The 21,219-nt window shown below is 41.3% G+C and overlaps 2 protein-coding genes across 4 annotated transcripts in view; one reads left to right on the top strand and one right to left on the bottom strand.

The window, feature by feature from the left end:
- Nucleotides 1-8,057, top strand: part of uvssa (UV-stimulated scaffold protein A) — a 44,051-nt gene extending 35,994 nt beyond the window's left edge. For all 3 annotated transcript variants that reach the window (XM_069670356.1, XM_069670354.1, XM_069670355.1), the window contains exons 14-15: nucleotides 4,815-4,989; nucleotides 6,696-8,057. In XM_069670356.1, coding sequence (XP_069526457.1) covers nucleotides 4,815-4,989; nucleotides 6,696-6,789 — 269 coding nt within the window. In that variant the 3' untranslated portion in view covers nucleotides 6,790-8,057. The remainder of the gene's footprint in view (nucleotides 1-4,814; nucleotides 4,990-6,695) is intronic.
- A 2,391-nt stretch (nucleotides 8,058-10,448) lies between these two features.
- On the bottom strand, nucleotides 10,449-17,269 carry nkx1.2lb (NK1 transcription factor related 2-like,b). The gene is made up of 3 exons (XM_069670366.1): nucleotides 16,952-17,269; nucleotides 14,999-15,227; nucleotides 10,449-11,173 (listed from the first exon to the last, which is right to left on the bottom strand). The coding sequence occupies exons 1-3, from the start codon at nucleotides 17,267-17,269 to the stop codon at nucleotides 10,449-10,451; spliced, it is 1,272 nt and encodes a 423-aa protein (XP_069526467.1).
- Nucleotides 17,270-21,219: the final 3,950 nt, after the last annotated feature.

Genomic DNA, 21,219 nt, shown 5'->3' with positions numbered 1-21,219 from the left:
TTTTGGTCTCAATCTGTAGTTTCAAGTCTTCTTCAATGCAGCATGATGTTCATTTAGCAAATTAATGTCACATTTAGAGTGAAATAGAAGATAAAGCAGGTTATTCTTGGGGGTCCGTGGTATGTTTTCATTGACAGTTTGGTACCACAGAGACCTGTCAATCTCTTGTCCAAATATGGTCACTTCTGGCTCCAGAAAACCAAGATGGCAGCGACCAAAATTTCAAACTTGAGGCTCAGTTGGTGACATCACAGCAGCTGCGCCCTCTTCTTTTTCTTTTTTGGTGTCAAAACAGCTTCTTAGCTGTTGTTTTCTTTTGGTCAGCTTTCCATAGAAGTGTTGTTGATGTAAATTAATGTGTTGGAGTCTATGGTGGTCTTTGCTGGTGGTGGAATCACCCTCAGTCTGTGAGTAACTGATGGACAGGTCAGGCTTCATGATTTAAGTCCAACACAGTGTGTAGAGGACAAACAGTCAGTAAAGAGAAAACAGTCTGTTCTTCACATTATCATCGTCTGATAGTCTGTGTGTGAGAGTCTGCAGGATGTCCACCAGCCGCCTGCAGTGTCTTGTTAACCTGCAGCTCTCTGTGTGTGTGTGTGTGTGTGTGTGTGTGTGTGTGTGTGTGTGTGTGTGTATGTGTGTGAGTGTGTGTGTATGTGTGTATGTGTGTGAGTGTGTGTGTGTGTGTGTGTGTGGCCATGGCATGCAGTCCAGTGAATTGTGAAATAGCATCTTTTGTTACCAACTACACTATCGATCCACGAGTCAATCTCACACCTTCACACACACACATCAATCTCACAGTGGGTGGGGGGGGGACTGAATGAGTTGATGGACCGTTGACCTCAGCTCCGTCTACCTACCGAGACACACAAACACACACGTTTATACACACTGAGGTTAAACAGGCAGTGAGTAAAGAGCCAGCAGAGATGTTCCCAGCTTCCTCGATGAATATAACATCAGTGTCTGTGGACAGGAAGTCACTGGTTACTGCTGCTGGAGTCGCTGCTGCAGCGTTGGGGGCAGCATGAAGCTCCTGATGAAGCTGCTCGCTGACAGACGGAGAGAAGCAGGTGGAGACGTCCTTCAGAGGGGGGAGAGAGCAACTCTTATTCAATAAAGAAAACAGACAAGTGAACAAACTTAAACACAAGAACAAACAGCTTACTGTGTTTTTACAATGACTGTCAGGTATTAAACTCCTGCATCATGTAAATACAGTTTAATGAGGAGCTTATAATAATGTACACAATGAACATCGTGCTGAATTGAAGAAGACTTGAAACTAGAGATTGGGACCATAAACTCATTGTGAAAATGTTTACTGAGGGAATAAATCAACTGCCATGTAGTTATTTTCTGGTGCAGTCGCCCCCTGCTGGCCAATAGAAAGAATGCAGGTTTAAGACACTCGTATAGTCCCAGCTAGCAGGGAACGTTCCCATAACATCGGCTAACATTACCTACAAGTTCTAATTACGTTTGAAAGAAAACGTTTTAATCTAATAACATTTTAAGGATGTTTATCATTTCATATAAAGTTCTTGTAACGTTAAAACTTAAAGACAAAACGTTTTAACGTCAACATTCTGAAGATGTTTTCAGGATGTTATTGAGGCCTGGGATGTCAGAACGCCTTTTATAAAACATTTGCTCAATGTTCCATAAAAACAAAGGTAGAACATGCTGGCTGCATCACTCTGAGGATCTTCTCAGGATGTTAGAACGGCCTGAGCTATCAGAACGTGATTTATAAAACGTTCCTGAAATGTGATTTGAACATTCTCACTGCAGCTTTCTGAACATGTTTTCAGAGAACGTTCTCCTGCAATTAAAAACATTGCAGGTAACATTCTCAGAATGTTCTTAGAACAAAAAATTTCTAGCTGGGGTGGCTTTGTTTTTGAAACCCTACATCCATTTCTTATATCTTTTATTCCAACAAGTCTTGTTTATCTTTGAACTTCATTAACATAGCTGAGAACTGATAAAGGATGGAGCTCTTGGCTTTACAACATCGCCATCTTTGTTTTTTTTGGAGCTAGAAGTGATTTGGACGAGAAACCGGAGCTGAAATGTAGGGAGGGGTTTATGTTATCAGTTAACCCAAGGGCTTTTTAAAACTTAATGGGACCATAATTTTACTAAATGAACATCATCATGCAGGTTTTGTTGAAGACTTACTTACAATCACATTTGTTGCAGCCAGTCCAGTCGCCCTCTGCTGGCCATAAGAAATAACACAGGTTTAAGGCACTTCCACTTTGGCTTCTTTTTTGAAACCAATACATCCATTTCCTTCATACAGTCTATTCCAACAAGTGTGTTTGATCTTTAAACTACATTAAAGTCAGGGAAAAGTCACACATGAAAAGACAAGACAGGAGTTCATTTTAGTGTCGCAATCTTTGTTTTTTAGAGCCAGAAGTTCTGACGAGACACTGGAGTTGGCATGTTGCCTGGGGTTTAGCAAATGCTATGCTATCATTTGCCCTTGCGCTAACATATTTTTTTACACTAAATGGAGCATAATTGACTAAATGAACACCGTGCTGTATTAATGAAGACTTGAAACTAGAGACTGAGACCATAAAGTCATTGGGAAAATGCGGGAGAAAGACTGGTTTGCCGTAGTCAGTACAACGTCAGAGTGTAAGCAGGTAATTATAGGTTTTGTATAGGTCATTTTGTTTATATCCGAATCAACCTTTAGTAGTTGTATGGATTATTAGTATATTTGTTAAAGATGCACACAAATTTGACTGTTTTTCCTGTTTGTGATTGACATGTCATCCGTTGCCAGCAGCAGTCAGGAACAAATCGTTGCTTTGTGACATTAGATTTCTACCACTACGGCAACCTGTTGGAATGTGTCACGGGCGCTGTAGCCGTCCCCCAGCCGTCGCAGCTTAAAGTCCCGATTATAAAAAGGTGGTCAAAGGCACATCTTCTTGTATACAGTCTATGTTTGGGTTCCAAAGCTGCAAATGGACACGAAGAATCTCTGAGTTAGAAAATACTCAGACCTCCACAATCACCGGATGTACCCCTCGACTTTTTCTTTTCTGTTGTTCCTGTGATTCACCTCCACTCCATCTAATCCCACCCAGCTTTTACAGCGTCCAAAGTGCGCTGAATGAGTGTAAATCAAACCTTCACACACACACACACACACACAGATAAAATACCAAACATAAGAGTGTTGGCAGCTGACTGACAGACAGGGACACACACACACACACACACACACACAGAGTCCCTGTGCTTAGCGGTGCGAAGCTGAGAGACGTCTGAACAAACCAAAGACCCCTGATGCCTTAGAGGATGTGTGTGTGTGGCCCCTGCCCTCTCTCACACACACACACACACACACACAGACACAGACACAGACCCCAGCTGGACGGGCTAAGAGGTGTTGACAGAGAAGAGAGCCCTGCTGCAACACTGATTAAATTCAAAGACTGTCTTTCTCTCCCTCGCCTTCTCCTCTTTCTGTCTTTTCCCTCCTTTTTTACGTCTATTCTCTTTTCTTTTATCTCGTATTTTTATGATTCTTAACTTTTCATCTTCTCAAACTCCTCCAAAACCACAACAACAAAGTGAAGGAGGTCAGGACACACACGTTTGACACCCACGATGTAAATGCAGCTGCTCCTCTTTTAGCAGTAATGATTCTCCTAAACACACCAGCTGCTTTTCAATTACTGCTCCTCTGCCTGCCTGCCTGCGTGTGTGTGTGTGTGTGTGTGTAATGAGGGATAGTTGAAGGTCCAGTCAGACCCCGGGTCAGATTAATAACCCACACACACACACAGACAGAGCCGGGGTCAGTGTTTTGACAGAGTGGAGTGCCCGGCTTCAGTCCCGTCACAATCACAGTGTAATTACTTTGCATTACTGCAGCTTTATCTCTAATTCCTCGGCGGTACGTCATTAACTAGAAGTGTCTCTTCGTTTAGACCGTCATTACTCTGCATTACAGCCGCCTTTTACTTTATCGCCCAGAATTATGACATTACACTTTTCATTAACACCAGAATTGGATCCAAATGAGGCCGTGCGACACTCTGTTTACTGCGAGTGTGACGCTGTGCACAGCTCGTTTATGTTATCAGCTGTAATTACTCCGCTACACTTTTCATTAACGTTAGTTTTTATTAAAGGTTCAGTTTATATTTGTGGCAGTGAGATGTTTAAAAAGGACAAAAAGATTATTTAAAGTAGGCTGAGGCTTTTTCATAGCTTCTGTCTCAGAGTGCTTTCACACCTAAAGTCAGTTTGTTTGATCCGAATCAAAGACCAAATTGTTATGCATTTTGCCTCGAGTTTGGTTTGTGTTTCCACGGCAACTTTTACAAGCAGAACAAAAGTTTTGATGCGTGAGGAAACTGCTCTCTGATTGGACAGAATTTCCACGTGGGAAAACTCCCTGAAGTAAACAGAGAGAGAGAGAGAGAGCACGCTCCTTAATCACACTCGACACGACCGCCGACTTTAATGTGTCGTTATCAGAGAAGACAACAATACATCTAAGTTGCATACAGCAGATCAGTGTCACGTCCAGCTCGGCTCGGTTGCAATTGATGCCATTAAAAGCTAAAAGAAAAAAAAAGCTTTGAAAATCCAGTGTGGTTTATCCAGTTTTGTTGCTCCTGCTAAAACTATGGCATGCTTTACTGGATAAAATACCCACACATCGAATACATCCCAGCATCGAATAAAGAAATCTGCTAAAGGAAGCGTCAAAAGACAGAGAGAGTCTCTTTCACTTCACCAGTTAAAATATTATCCTCTCCTCTGTGTTGTAGACTGGCAAGATGCAGAACTGATGCGAGACATCGAGGCGGCGACAGGAGAAGACCTGGGCTCTGGCAGGGTGGGTAAAAAAGGAAAAGGCAAGAAGAAGAAATACCCACACCTCAGTGACCTGAAGCAGAACGCCAACACGGCCCGCTCCAGGCTGGAGAGGAAAGTCTTCAACAAGTACGTCACTTCCTGTTTTTCACACAACCTGCAACATACCCTGAAGTTCATAGTGAGTTTAAAAGCACTGGATCCTACAATTCCCATGATGCAACTCAGTGGTGTGTTGTTTTGATCTTAATCTGAAAATGCATGTGCTCCGTGTCTTACATATTTTTGGCGGACAGACAGTAGTGAAATATTTACTTTGTTATGGCCGGTCAGTGTCAACTTGTGATTTTATAATGACCTCAAAAATGTATAATAAGTCTCTGCACAGCGGAGTGTGTTCCAGGTTCGTCAGAGGAAACAAGAGTGTGAATAAAACATGAGAGGACTGCCTCACACTCACAAGCAGATGCTTTGTGTTGATATGTAAAAATGTGTTGTGTTCAGAACATAGACTGTATAAAAAGATGGCCGACATGACAGCTCGCTCAAAGTGAAGCCAAACCCTCTCTATCGCCCCCTGCTGACTGGCTGCAGTATAGCTCATAAAGCCCGCCTCCTCCATGTTAACAGATGGGACATGAGTCAAACTATAAAATCAAAATACACGTCAAATACATTTTTCTCAAACATGGTTTCTGTCATTATAGTTAGTTCTTATCATGCTGATTTATGTCCAAGTGTTCATTTTTCTGACAAGTTTACTTATAATTAGTTATTTGATGCTGTAAAAAGGATGATTGACAGCTCTGTTGACCAATACGGCTCCTGCAGCCAATCCGTTCCAGGTGAGCAGAGCGGAGGACGATCCGCGAGTAGAAACGTAACTTAAACAATCACTACAGTCATTGAAGTTTCCATACCTGTGAACGTTAACCTCAGACCAACACAAGAAGCTGTTCTGCTGTTAAACACGCAGATGTGCGGGATCCTTGCTGTTTTTTCAGTTAAGTTAAGTGTGTGTTTGGGTTAGGGGAAGTGGCTACGGCCGCTCCACCCGCTGATCTCTACTGCACAGACTCTGGCTCCAAATGACGTCACCATGGCAAGATGGCAGCGCTTATCACAGGGGCTATTTTGGCATCACTTTCGCACAATGAGAGCAGATGGAGACGCGTCGTCCACCTACATATACAGTCATTGAATCAGGCCATGGAAATCACTTGATTATTAAAGTTGGTGAAGCTCTGTCATGAAAGCCTGTCAGCGTCGAGGTTCTCCTGACGTCCTGACTGCATTAGAAATGGTCAAACCAAACTCAAAAAACAAGCATTTTAAAAGTCATTTGCGTCTCATCTTACAGACCTGACAAAACATGAAATCAGACTTTTTACAAACCTGCATCATTATGTAGTTATTTCAGGATCCTTTCAGTCTGTTTATTGTCATTAAATCTCAGTAACATCTGTTTATTTTGGCTTCATAGCGCTGAAGTAAGACAGATTTCAGCCCACATGTAACTTGCTAGATACAGTGAAACTGCCACCCAGTGGAGACAGATGGACAGGCGCTCCACAGCTGAAACAGAACGCCGGTAGTTGGTCTCTGTCAGAGAAATCCTGGTACTGATCTGAGCTAAGAGCTCATCACACTGGGTGCTGGTCAGCCACAAGGAGCTGGAAGCAGCAGGAGAGTTCACCCAGACACAGTTCATGGAGGAGGAGGAGAAGTTAACTTTACAGAATGAGAATTACTTTTAGTAGTTTTAGAAATGCTCCCTAACTCTGCATCAAGATCTTTCATGTCTCCCTCCTCTCTTGTCCTGTCCTTACCTGCAGGAGCACCATGCGCAGAGTGGCTGAGGTGATGAGTAAAGCCGACAGCAGAAAACACGAAAAGTTCTCCAACCAGTTCAACTACGCCTTAAACTGACCTCCAACCAGCTGAATATCAGAATCGGCGTCAAATTCCTCGTGTGTGCACACATACTTGGGCCAATAAAGCCGATTCTGATTCTGAATATGCCTTTAACATGAAAAGATACCGACTCAGTGCAGCTTTTAAGACAGATTTTAATTTATTAATGAGCACGTGGTGAGTGTGAATCTGATGAAGACGTGGACATGATGGAAGTAATATTTAATACAATGTTTGAACACTACGATGCCGGTGGAGTGACTTGATTCTTTCAAGGAGCAGCTTATTTAAGATGTGATGAATAACTCCTCAGTGAGAGTTTTCTGCCTCTAATTACCCAACATGCACTGCTTCGGTCTCATTTATCGGCCACATTTTTCAACTTAATCTTGCCTTTGTATAAGCTAACTCCAATTTTCATATGTAAAATCTTTACTCCTTTTTTCAGGTATTTTCTAGTTGTCTAGTTATTTTTAATGTTTGTATTTGTTTATGTTTTTGTGCATTAAATATTGTGTTTAAATGAACATCATGCATGTTGAAATGATTTGTAAGTAAAGAGTGATACTCTCTCCTCTGCCTGAGTTTGTCTTTGTCTGCTTTGAAGAGTTTAACTGTGTGAACGTTTGGACAGAAATCAACTGAAGGAATATATCCCATCATTTCAGAATGATTTTTATGTGATGATAAGATTTGTTTGTTTTTTATGAGATCATCAGAGTGGATTTTTAGGCTTTGAAGTGATGTTCACAGATGGAGACAAAATACCATCAAATCAATGTGCACACTATAAAAAAAATAACATGCAGAAGCTCAGGTGGACAGTTATAATCGCGTATTACACGGCTGTGTTGAATACTCGATTCTGATTGGTTAATTAGGGCATTCTGAGGTCTGTTATTCTTCTATAACAGACCACTGCTAAAAACAGACCTTTGCATAGGAACAGAATAGAATTTGGTTTTTGGGGGATTTTTTAAGATTATTTTTTTGGCCTTTGGCTTTATTTACAGGAGAGCTGAAGATAGACAGGAAATGTTGGGAGTAGAGAGTGGGGGATGACATGCACCAAATGATCGGCAGACCGGGAGTCAAACCTGCGATCAGTGCGACGACGACTGTAGCCTCTGTAGATGGGGCGCCTGCTCTACCAACTGAGCTAAACAGCGCCCCAAATAGAATTAGTTTTATTGTCATTATACACTGTATAATGAAATTACTTTGTCAACTCTCCAAAAGGATGCTGGTTCGATATCAGATAAGTAAACTGGTTTAAGGAGGCTCTAGATTTTACCTTTGCCTTTAAAGCAGTTCAGTCTGAGGGTATATTTCTTTATCAGAAGAAATAAAATCCTTTTTAATTCAATAAAATGATTTCCAAGTCAAATTTTGAGTCTTGTTTTGTTAAGTAGCTGTGTTATAAGTCAGATTACACTGAAAGGACGCTATAGAGTCATGTTTGCTCAAATTCAGATACTGTGAGCGGCTGCATGGCCAGATCTCCGCTCTCCATAAAAAAATATATAGAATGAGTGTCCCTGTGGACTGTAGGAATCAGGTCTAACTTCTGTATTTTAAAAAGGTTTAGAGGTTTAACCCATGAAAGTGTGTTTGCAGTAGTTGGGGAGAAGCTACTACTGCATAAGTGTTAGAAGTTGTATAAGCACACGAGGTGTTTGAAGCTGGTTCATGTTCATGCCTATAAAAACTGCTGAGTGGAGCACGAGGCCAAAAACGTTCACATAGATTACCTGGATCTTCTGAACTCCATGGGGCCTACGGAGCATGCTCAGTAGTATTTCCTTTAACTCCGTCTCCAAACCCCTCTGATCCTTCATGTTATGGGCAGTAACTCTGAATTCAGCTGTTCAGCTGGGGAATTTTATAACTATAGGACGGACGTTTAAAAGAAGGCTCTTACGGTGGTCATGGTCGATGAAGTTCTGCTAGTTGACAGATGTCTCTTTCAGAATTTCAGTAGATTGGAAAAGTGTATTTGGGCCAGTGTGCGTCATGAAACTGCCAGTTTGATGTAATCACACAGTTTGGCTACTATTAAGTTGTCTTCAAAGCCGAGCACACATCCGGAGGACGTGATTCATCCCTGCTCCTCTGACCGAGCACAAATTGTAAATCCCAACATGCTAAGACGATACATTTCACCATGCTAGCGTAGTCACTGTTAGCATGCTAGCATTCATGCTAAATTTACATTTGTGTAAAACAGAGAAATGAGCTGTCTGTTGTCACTTTGTGGTAATCGTAAATAGCTAATTTTTATATGTTAACAAGCAAAGATGATAAATATGACCAAGCTAGCATAGTTAGCATGTTAAAGTTAGCATTTAAAGATGGGGTAGGAAACCTTTGATAAACCAGCATGATTCTGAAAATATCCACGCAAAAAAGTGCCCAAGCCCCTCCCCCCCTAAACACATGCAGGATGAGTCCATGTGAGTCGTTGGGGAGAGGAACGCAGAGCGTCGCTAACCTACGGTGACCAGATGTCCCAGTTGTCCTGAGAAATATCTGCAATTCACTAAAATGTCTCCTAATGGTCAGCTGACCTGCTCCAGGCAGCGTCCTTCTTCCTTCATGAAGTACCTGGCAGTGAAAAGGCTTCCCTCGTGACGCTAATGTCAGAATAATTCCCACATCCAGACAAAAACATCTACGGTGCATGCATAAGAGCAGACATTTGGGCATGCATGGAGTCCATCTTATGATCATCATATCACTTTATCTGCCACACTGATGTGCCTATAGCTTGTGAGATGTAGCTTGGAAGACTCCCCTCATGTGCAATGAGTACAGAGGGCAGACTGTAGGCAGGTAAGATAAAGTCAGAGGACATCCTCAAATCTAAACTTTTTTAATTTATCTGAGCATTTTATTCATGGTTGTTGTCCGAATGTAAAGAGAATTTTGTCAAATATAACAAAAAATGCTTCTAAAAATGTACGGCCGAACAGAGTTTTAACTCAAAGCAATACAGTGCCCACGTGCAGTCTTACTGAACTGCTAGCAGACGTCGTAGTTATTTTACATTTTTAGAATCACAGGGTTCTAAAGACCCGTGGTCTTGCAGGATGTTGTAGTGACTGTTTCAGAGAGCTCGTTCCAATGAGAGGAGAGGAAGGCAAGCGAGAGTGCAGCTATGGTACCAATCTAAGCCACCATTTTGTCCTCTGCACCATTCAAAAGAGTTCACCGGGCTCGGTCTCAGTGTTTAATAATTTTAATATCAAAGGACGATATCATGTTGAGCTGAGGATTCAGTACATCCAAGGATTTTATGGAAACAAATTCAATAAATAACAGAAATGAAAACAATCACAGCTGGAGTTACACGGTACTGACGACAGATCAAGCCATTCCTTAAGTCATAAATAAACATTCAATATTCATACCGACTTTTTTTTAAAAACAAAGAAATCAACTATTTGTCTATTACGTCGTTTAAAACAGCATTCGGAGCTAGAACATAGATTTATGTACAGTTTCTGGTAAATATTCACATTCTATCAAAATAATCCGTTGAAATTAAAGCCTTCAAATGTTGGTAGTAAAAACAGCCGAGCGCTGACAGTCCGTCTGCTGAGCTGCAGTCCGTTCACTGAAACATGTCAGTCTCTCCGTGTGTGTGTGTGTGTGTGTGTGTATCTGTCAGGTGTCTACAGGTGTGTGCTGTAGAAGGCGGGGGTGGCGTAGCTCTGCGTCCCCAGCATGAAGGGGGACAGGACGTGGCTGGCGGTGAGGAAGGGCAGCTGGACCAGGCCGCCGGTGGGGGGGTGATGGTGTCCGGCATAGCCAGCGTGCATGGCCAGGTGCCCGCTGATGGGGGGGGAGGGGCTAAGCGGGCTGAGACTCCCCAGACCTCCACCTCCCGTACCTCCTGCTCCTCCTCCTGCTCCGGTGGGGGCAGAGGTGTCGGCTCCAGGGTTCTGTTTCTTCCACTTGGTGCGGCGGTTCTGGAACCAGATCTTGACCTGGGTCTCGGTGAGGGAGAGCGACAGGGCCAGGTTGAGGCGCTCGCACACCGACAGGTAGCGCGTCGACTTGAACTTGTTCTCCAGCGCCACCAGCTGCTCGTAGGTGAAGGCAGTCCGGGCTCTGCGGGGCTTCCCCGACTTGGAGTCCGAGCCAGAGCGCTTCCTCTTGGGCTTGCCCTGCTGGTTCTGGCCCCCGTTGGTCTGTGAGTTGGTGATCTGGCCCGCGGATCCTCCTCCAGGACTCGCCGTGTCTCTGCCAGTGTCCTGGTGCTGGTTCAGGTCTCCGTTACCGGGCAGAGCCGAGCTGCTCTCCTCGCTGCTGTAGTTTCCGTCTGGAGCCTCTGAGTCTGGGGTCCCTGATCTGTGGTAGTCATCCTCATCCGGGCTCCTGTACACGAAGCCGTCCTCTGGAAAAACACACAACAAGGACGACGTCAAAATAAGATCCAGAAGGATTTAAACTCAGCAGTGATCAGATCTGTGTTCTGGTCCTCTAAAGGCTCCAAAAACTGCTGAACAAACATGAAAGCAGAGGCTGAACGATTTGGGATTTTTAAAAACTGATGCAGATCTTTATGCAGACGATGTGGTGAACTTTTGAGCTGGATGAGGGAAAACCTTGTCTGTGTTAGTACGACTAAAGGTTCTCAGAGAGCTGCTTAAACTTTATTAAAGAATATTTAAAATGATCACACACTGTACACCAGTTCTTACGTGCACCAGCGTCTGCTCAGCTGTGAGGCTCTGCGTCGTGTGCTGCAGACAGTGCTGAGAGGATTGTAAACTGTGCAGTCAGAGCGCCCTCTGCTTGACAAACTGCATGCTGACGTTGTTTCTTAGTCACCCTGAGCACTGTTTTCTGCAGTATCTGTTTTCATCAGCTCATATTGGAGAACATATACGTTGATACTGATGTATCTGTGATGAACCCATATGAGGCCTTAGATGACGTCTGTATCACGAACAAGTGTCAGGTAACTTTGCAGACTTCTGTCAGACCTCGAGTCGCCTGAAAAACTTCAAACTCTCCCTCTACAACACTGAGCCTGAAGATTCAGAGCAAACAGCGTTATTATTGTATTATTTAGTGGTGTTAAATGAATGTTGCAATAAATTGACACAGCGATCTTCAGAACTTCAGGCTGTTTGAGGCTCTGAGTTCAAGATACGGCATCTTAAAAGACAGCACACACCATTTGGGGAATGTGGTGACTGAAAAGTAGTGTCACTGATGCAAATATTCCCTGCTCACACAATTGGTCACTTAGTGCTCAGTGAGAATATCTACGAGTTTTATCAGACAAACATTTGGAGATGAGTTATAATAAGAACAATAATATTGTTTATGGTTTAGTCTTGGTGTGTCAACCTTTTATAAATGTTTTTAAATTCCTCTTATCCTGACTGAATCAAAGACTGAAGTGAGAATCAAAATGTGTTCAGCTCACGTTTATTTTACTTCCACATTTTAGCTCTTAAATATTAGGATGATTAACAGCTATATACACATCATTGCAATAATAATTATATATTATCTGGAATAAAACAAAAGTAAATGGCAATAATTTGTTTCAAAGTTCAGGTGAAATTGTGGGGCCCTTCAGCGTGGCTTTGTGAAGCCCACAGTCTGGGGATCAGTGCGCTCTGGGCCCCGGGACAAAAATAAACAGGGGGCCACTTCTGAACCACAACCTGAAAAGATCCTCTGACAGAGTCATTATTGGGCACCGTAACAGCCTGATTTATAAAGTTATATTCAGCTCCGAACAAATTACCAGAGAAATGATTATAAAACAAATGTATGTAAGGCCGATATGATGTTACAGCAGAGTAACGTCAGGGCCCTCTGAGGGTCGGGGGTCAGCTGCCCGTTCTGGTGAGCATGACTCAATGATCATGTACGGCTGCAGTTTTAACAACTTAAAACAAACAAAATAAATAAATACAAAGACTTAAAAAGTCATAAATTTAACACAAGAATCTTACAAAAAAGAGCAACATAAAATTAGTCAAATGAAATCTGTTTCCTTTTAATAAGTCAGTTTATCTCCAAACAAATATGACCGCTCTCCCAGTAATTTATTGTGAACGTGCCCATTTTTAACGTCTACAATAAAAAATAAATGAAATAAAACTTTAATTGAAATAAACTTTTTCATGTTTGTTTGACAGCTGAGCAAGTCAAAATAAAAAAGGTGGAACTGTGAGTGGAAAAATAATTTACAGGTTTGGAAAACACAGGAGGAAAAACCCCAAAACATTTACTTTACATCGACTTAACCATCCACAATAAGTGAAAGGTGTACATAGTGTATATATTTATTATTAATATTAATATTGCATTTTAATGTCTTTTTGTCTCGCTTTTTTTTTTTTACCCATCACTTGTTTTACTCTGTCCCTTACTTTGAGCTGTTGTAACAAGTGAATTCCCCCAATGAAGGATCAATAAAGTTTATCTGATCTTATCTGATCTGAAAATGAAAAGTTTGTAAAGCTCACTCGTTTACACGGGACTGATATGAAAACAATACGATAATGTAAAAATGATTTTCTTATTTGAGAATCTTTATTTTAAACACAAGCCTCTGACTGTCTCACAGAAGGAGGAGAACACAAAGAGTTTGCTGTTGGGCCCAAACATGTTTTTTTAATCAAAAATATCAATAAATTAATTAGTAATTAATGCTAATTAGAACATTATAAATATATGTATTTCAACCATAAATACCTGGTTATAATATACAGAAATAATCTAAATGAATATCTAAAAATGTTTTATTTTCATATCTCTACAATCTGTTTGTTAATATTCAGCTTTAATGTATTTATTTGTCTTCACTTCAGCCTTTTGGTGTGACATGTTTTTTAAAAAAACGTAAAATGAAATTCTCCGAATTTTTATCCACGTGATGCATTCAAGTCAAAAAGGATGACCGGGACTTTTATTTTGAAAGATGATGACGTAAAAGTTGTTTTTTTAAACTAAGATAAAACATGTCTACGACCAAACCCTCTTCTGATTTAAGAACAAGTTGGCTTTAAGTTGATGAAATCAAATCAAAACGTTTTATTTTCTCTCTCTCGAGTGCTCCGTAATTACCGGAGGGAAAAATAAAGCTCAATGAAATATAAAGATTAAAAGGTACAAAAGAAAAGAAAAAAATAAGGGGAAGGTTTAAAAAAAAGAAGAAGAAGAGAGTAACAAAAGAAAACAAAAGAACAGAAGAAAAAAAAGAGAAAATAGAATTATAACAGACTAGTATTACAACAAAATCAAACCGGAAACGAGCTGATTGGAGTTAATGGGTTTGAATGGAGACACACACACACACACACACACACACACACACACACACACACACACACACACACACACACACACTGCTGGTTCTAACAGATATTCACCAATCAATAATACCGATCACACACACACGAACCGTGGCCACTCCTCACGCATTTTTTTCCTAATGAGCTTCAATTACCGGCGACATTTTTTCTTTTTTCTTTTCGTTAGAGAAAGACAGAGAGCCGACGCCAAAGACTTCCTGTCAGAAACACCCCGCAGATCTTTAACTTCATCGGTCTGATTCTTTAGAAAAACTTAAAAACCCGTTAGATTTTCGTTATGAACGCTTCCGGTCCAAATCAGAAATAATCGTCTGTTCTGCAGAAATTATCGGTGTGTCGGACTTCTTCTTATAATTTGGTTTAAAACAACAACACATGAGTAACTCAGGGTTCAGACAGTGTAGGGAAATATCCCTGATGGAGAGACGTCCCCACAGAGAACAGAAAAGTTGCCAAATGTTGTAAACAGTGGCTATATACGCAGATAATAAGATGTATTTTAGAAATGAAAATAATATTTTAACTGTTCTGATTGATACAGAAAAAAATGCATCCCGGTTCAAATATATATTTTTAAAAGGCAAGCGTTAAATTCACGTCTTTTTCCACTGTAATTTAGTGCGCTGCAGAACAAACTACCTCCAGTAATGAACACAGAAAAAAGAGATTTAGTTAAACAAAAATTAAACGGATAAAAAGAATGAATAAAGAGGAAATGTAACCTGACTTTTAATGACATTTCCAGAGTAAGCACGTGCGCAGTTTAGGGCTGCGTGGCGGGAAAATAAACTAAAATAAAAACAAACAAACACCTTCAGATGATTCATCGGATACTAATCAGCCTTGATTTAAAGCTTAACTCCGCGTGAACTCGGACTTACTGCTCGGGTATTCCTCCACACCGTAGCACCCTTTGCTCGGCTCCAGGCTGGGCTCGCGCTCCCCGGTTCCTCCTCCTCCTCTCCGGTTCTCCGCTCCGAACGCGCTCAACTCGCGCTCACCTCGGTGGCTGGCATGTTGCTGCTGCTGGTGTCGCCTGCTGCTCGTGAACTTGTTCGGGTCCAGGATATCCAGTACGGAGAAGGAGGTGGTCCGGTGCCCGGTCGGGCCCTGGAAGATAACGCATCGGAATTATTCATGCGCCGTAGTTTTAATTATTTAATTAGGCTACTTTTGGCGCAATTTTCGTTTGCGCTTTTTCATATTTCTTCTTCGGAGCAAAAAATGAGACATCCTGCAGAGTGAAATTTTGAGATTTTTACTTATTACAGTTAAATAAATCAGTGAATTAATTTAGAACACTTGCCACAATTATTTCAACCATGAAACAGTTAATTATTAATAATAATTCTAATTGTATCGTTCATGTCCTACAATCCGGGAAATATTATTTTATTCACGTAGTTCTGTAATATCAGTAATTAAAGAATAGATGTAAACGATCACCTGAAGGCAGACAGAAAACATCACACCCGGTAAAACGGGCTGTAACTGTATTTATAAAGCAAACAGCCACAACAGGAACACAAATCAACCTGATTTCCTGTTTCCAATATGAAGCGGTCAATAATGTATCAGCAGACACACGGATCAATCCCGTTTATATTTACACAGGTCACGTTTTGGAAGAAAAAGAATAAGGAAACATTTATTTTTTATTTCACACTGAAAATGAAAAAAAATATTTTTATATTTAATGAAATCGTTATTTTGTGGTTTTTAAATAAAATCCATTAACTAGCATGCATTTCGACCCTGGATGCGTGCACACTGTTTACTCTGAATTTATGTTCTCACAGATTTATGTCGAGCCAAAAAGGCTCACGACTGTACGAAGCAGATAAAAGGTGGCGCAGAGTCTCAGCGTGGCTTCACGTGCACTACATCCTGATTAGGATCGTTCATTTATTAATGAGGCCAGTCTGGAGCATGTCCGCGTGAATAATCCCACATTAATAATATTATAATTCTCTCTTTAAATAATCCGGGGGAGCACGCGGGCAGCACCCAGGGGCCTATTAACATCTGATGATAAGAATATAATCACACAATAGCAGGATCAGAGCCGAGATTAAGAGCAATCATCCTTAATTTAAGATACTAAAGAGTTCATAATAAAACCCGGTTTGTTTCAGACGACATGCAATTTAATCAGGATTTAAATGATGAACCCTAACGAGAACAAGTGGGCCTCTTACTTTTTTATTTTACATTCTTTTTAAATAATACTGAATTTAATTTTTTGCATTTCCGGGAGACAGAAATGTGAAATTGTTCTCACGCAGGTATACAGATTAAATTAGGCTGCATTATTCTGACATCTTAAAATTCACGTGTTCAGTTTTTTTTTAAATCGATTTGAGCAGAATATCTTCCAGTTTATCTCTGAGCTTTTATGGAAACGCTTTGATGATATCTTAATAGTTTATTTTTATTGTTTCCCATCACATTACCGCAGCAAATTGGCTGTTAATTTTACTGCTACATCTTAATTAAGGCCTCATCTGGCTGCTCGAATCTGACAGTAACAACGTGACAACACACGCAGGACCCACAAACACGGAACAACATCAAAATATTAAAGAAATCAATAATAAAACAGACAAAAAGCATCCTAAATATTCTTCTTTAAAAAAACGTATTATTTTCTTTGCCACTGCTAATTCTTTGGGTGTTAATTTACGCACACCATACCAAAATTGCAAACACCAAAATGTACGTTTATTTTAACACATATTAACTGTATTTCCACGGTCTGTTCCGGTTGTGTCACTATCTACTGCTACACCTGCAAACACCTGAAAACAACAGGAAGTTTGGTCCCGTGCATCTACCTGCTGTGGCGGCGCTAACACCGGGTTCGTCGGCGGAGGTTCCGAGTGGTTCTCCCCGGCCTGAGCATCCCTGCACCCGGCCACCGCATTGGAGAAGAGCCGCTTCTCCCCGGCGGCACCTCCGTCTAGGATGTCCTGGCTGTCCGGGCACACCACTGTCTGGATCCCGTCCCCGCCGGGAGCTGGTACCGCTCTGTCCCGACTCATCACAGGTTGGACCGCGTCCGTAACAACGGGCCCTGCTACGGCTCTGTCCCGGTTTATAACAGTCTGGATCCCGTCCGCTCCGGGCCCCGGCACCGCTCTGTCCCGGTTCATCTCTTTACTCTCCCTTTCCCATAAATCGAGAATCCGGATGATAAAGGGAAGCGGTGAAAGTGAAATTCAGACCGTTTTAAAGAAGTTGTTTGATGTTCAAAATGAGAACTTCACAGCACTGTCTCGAGTCCCCTCAACATCCAGTCTGAGGTGTATCTTCAACCCGTTAAAGTTTCCATCCGTTAGAGTCTGGCCGGATTAGACTGGGTTACCGGTCCCGTTAAAGTTTAAACTTCTTTTTGTCTTTTTCTCTCCGGTTCTTTTCCCGTCATCCTCCGCATCCACCGCGGCAACGCAACGTCTCCGGTGATCTAACGTCTGTCTGTCTTGTACGGCGCCGTTATCCTGTGTTGGCACGCACACATAAACAGCGCTTGGCGTCCCGACCTCCAGCCTCGCGCGCTCTGTCTGGTCACCGGTTGGCGCGCGCTCTGGAAGCCTGACAGGAGTTGTAGGCGGGACAGACGCTGATCTATCTCTCCAATAGTTAAAACTAGCTCGCGCCCTCTCTCTCTGCCCATTAGTTAAGTGCAGCCCCCTCTCTCCCTCTGTCTTCTCTCTCGCTCTCTCTCCTTTTACTCGTGCTGCTTTCAACGCCTTTTTTGGTTTTTATCCGGCCCCTCGAGAGGACCCAATAATCACATTTGTGTGTTTGAGAGTGTGTGTGCAGGTTCCCTCCTTATTTATGCATTCCTATTCAACTCCTGCGGTTGTAATTGGCTACAAATTAATCCCACTTCCACTAATAGTCAATTATCTCGGCTGCGCGCGCGGCGCTGTGCGGTGCGGTCCGGGACAGTTTGCTGTCCGAGCACGAGCAGACACAGAGGCAGAGAGCGGGAAGCGCGCCGGCTCTTGACAGTTCATGGTCAGCCAACAGGCTCACAGACCTATGATGCTAATATATTTTGAAGGAAAATGTAGCTATTTCACTCTGTAAGCTAGCAGATTTACAAAATGAAGTTATAAGTTATCATAGAGCTACAGAGACAGAGCGCGCGCTCGCTCTTCGCAATTAGTGATGGGAAATACGGCTCCTTTCAGTGATCAGATCATTTGGCTCAGCTCAGCAATAAGAACAGGCTCTTTTTGCTCCTACACTGGTCTTCATTTAGTGCCACATCTGGGTTTTATATTTCGGTCACAACGTTTTTGCTGGTGTGTGTTCACATATATCACTGTAATTATTTAAAAGAACTATACTAAGCCTTCTACTTTTCAAAATACCCTAATTTAACACTGTTTGGAAATAAAAAAATTAATTAAAATTCTTATTTTTTTATTTATTTAAGTTTTATTTGAGTAGCTTAATTTCGTATTTCTTGTCCCAGTGTATAGTTTGCTGCACCAGCACACAGACATTATGATGCCAAATTCCTTAGTGCTTAACATAAGTGAAATATTAGCATTTTTGTAAGTTAGCAATTGGGGAATATTAGCCTAGTAGCCTATGTAGCAGCTATACAGCTAGGCTAACAATAGTGAGTTATAACTTATGAGATACAGAGACAGAGACAGCGGGAACTGAGTCTTGGCTCTTCCCTGCTTTAGCGAACAGATTCAGTTACATTAGATGCTTGTTTCATTTACAAAGTAAAATATTAGTATCTTTATAAGCTAACCAGTGTAACAAGAGCCTTTGTGTAGCTAGCTTGCCATAAGTCTATAGGCTATCAATCTGTTATAACAGACACAGCTAGCGGGACGCTTGTGGTCGCTCTTCTCAGTTCATTGTGAACAGACTCAATGACATTAGATGCTAATGAAATTACATACACAAGCGAAAGTGAAATGTTACCATATTTGTAAGCTAGCTGGTTGTCAGTCAGTTATATGTTATGATAGCAACAGAGACAGAGAGTGGGAAATTTGTTTACCAGCTAAACAACATTAGATGCAAATTTCTTTAAAAATACCTTAAATGAAATGCTAGCGTCTTTGTTAGCTAGCAGGTAAAATAAAATCCCTAATGTAGCTAGTTGGTTGAAAACATTCAGAAGTTAAGAAAGCTACAAACACAAAGCTTAAGCTTGCTCTCCACAGTTTATAGTAAACAGGCTCAACGCGATAGATGCTAACTTCTTTAAAAAGAAGTTAAATGTTAGCATCTTTGTAAGTTAGCAGGTGAAAAATGTGTCTGGGCTATATGGGGCAGGTGAACAGCTAGGTTTACAACAGCCAGTGAGAAGTTATGAAAGCTTAAGAGGAAGAGAGCCGGTAGTGCACTGGACCTTCTCAGTCTATGATTCACAGACTCACTGACGTTAGATGCTAATGTCATCAGATATTCACAGAAGTGAAATGTTAGCATCTTTGTAAGCTAACTGGTTGACAACCGCCAGTTATAAGTTAAGACAGCATCACAGAAAGAGGGCAGGAGTGCTGGCTCTTCTGAGTTTATAGTGAACCGGCTCACAGACATTATGACACTAATTTTCTTACACCTCAACAGAAGTGAAATATTAGTATAGCTTTGTAAGTTAGCAGATGAAATATTAGCCTGTATGTAGCAGGTGAAGGCGGTTAACAACAGTCAGTTATAAGTTATGATAGCCAGAATTAGTGTTAACTAGAGTGTAGCAGAGTTACAGTGTGTAGCAAGGTTAACTGGCGCGCGCTGTAATTGATGTGTAGCTGATGTGTAATGTGTCGCCTCGCTCCAGCTTTACTTGTGCATCCACATGAAAGGAGCCCTTATCTTTAATGCAGATTCCAGGGCAGGGCCTCTCCTCAAAACTCAATTACGGCCTGAATAAAGCCGGTAATGTCCCCGCTGCAGTGAAATATTGATTCCTAATCCTTGGCAGTCATTACTATGCCAGAAAATAATAGACCACAGAATTGGATTTTGATTTAACACACGACGTGTTTATTCAAATGCTAGGGACTTAATATTCCGTTGACTCTCATTTTCAGCCACAGAGGAGAGGGGAATAGTGATGGAGGCTCTGACGCCACACTTTTTATATTGTTGTGGTAGAAAATTAAAAAAAGAAAGAGAGAGGTGATGGGACATCTTTCCTGTCCTCCTCCCCGGCCCCTAATACACAAGGTCAGCTCCATGTAATTGCCTTGCTCAATGATCCTTGGGAGGAAGAAATTAAAAGTTGAGCAAAATAATGGCTGAAACAATGAGACATGATTAGCCAATCAGAGAGCCGAACCCATTACTGGAGCCTTTTGATCTACTTCCTGCTTCCGCCTGGAGGCTTTATGGCTTTATTTTAAAACAGTCAATATATTAACTATATTAAATATCACAGCAGCTTAGTCACCTTGGGAAATATTAGCATTTTAACTATGGCGGGAGAAAACTATAAAGCACCGCCATCACACGCTGCTACAAGAACAATGACGAGAGAAGAGGAAGGAAAAATCAGCCAATTGAGTTTAAAGAGTGTTTACAATTATTTCAATAATACATTTTTTTTTAGGAGTAGTGAGGCATTCCACTGAGAGTAAATACATCCCAGGTTTACAACTTCAAATTAAAGATGCATAACAACCTATTCGTTATAAGCTGTGTAAGCCTGAACATCAGTCTAACCCTGTTAGACACCACAGCAGTGACAGAACAATGAAATAATTACAGCGTTGTCTTTCTGCTGTGATATCATGTAGAGTTTAATGAATGAATTAGAGTTAAAAAAAGATAGTTTACTGTTATCTCCAGAAACATTTAAACTACAGCGATAATAATTATAGTAATAATAATAATACTAGAACAATACGAATAATGAGAAAAATGTCATATTGTATCTAATTTTTCTGCTAATTTAAAGTGTTAAACACCGCCTCAAAACCTGACGCTGAATATACTGAAAAATTATAGAAATAGTTAAATGTTCGGAAAACAGAACCAGAAAAAATATTTGATTAAAGAAAAATTGGACCACTTTAGCCGCTATACCGAGAAAGGAAGCGACCTAACCTGGTGTGTGTGTGTGTGT

Source organism: Semicossyphus pulcher, unplaced genomic scaffold, assembly GCF_022749685.1.
Source record: "Semicossyphus pulcher isolate SPU_LCO1_2020_fin unplaced genomic scaffold, fSemPul1.0.p SCAF_2, whole genome shotgun sequence".
Taxonomy (NCBI): Eukaryota; Metazoa; Chordata; class Actinopteri; order Labriformes; family Labridae; genus Semicossyphus; species Semicossyphus pulcher.
This window is presented reverse-complemented; position numbering and strand designations above follow the sequence as displayed.

Coding starts and splice junctions, on each gene's coding strand:
- nkx1.2lb (XM_069670366.1), bottom strand. CDS start 17,269: ATGAACCGGGACAGAGCGGTGCCGGGGCCCGGAGCGGACGGGATCCAG. Junction 15,228..16,951: donor TGTTAGCGCCGCCACAGCAG/GTAGATGCACGG, acceptor GTTATCTTCCAG/GGCCCGACCGGGCACCGGAC. Junction 11,174..14,998: donor TGTGGAGGAATACCCGAGCA/GTAAGTCCGAGT, acceptor GTGTTTTTCCAG/AGGACGGCTTCGTGTACAGG.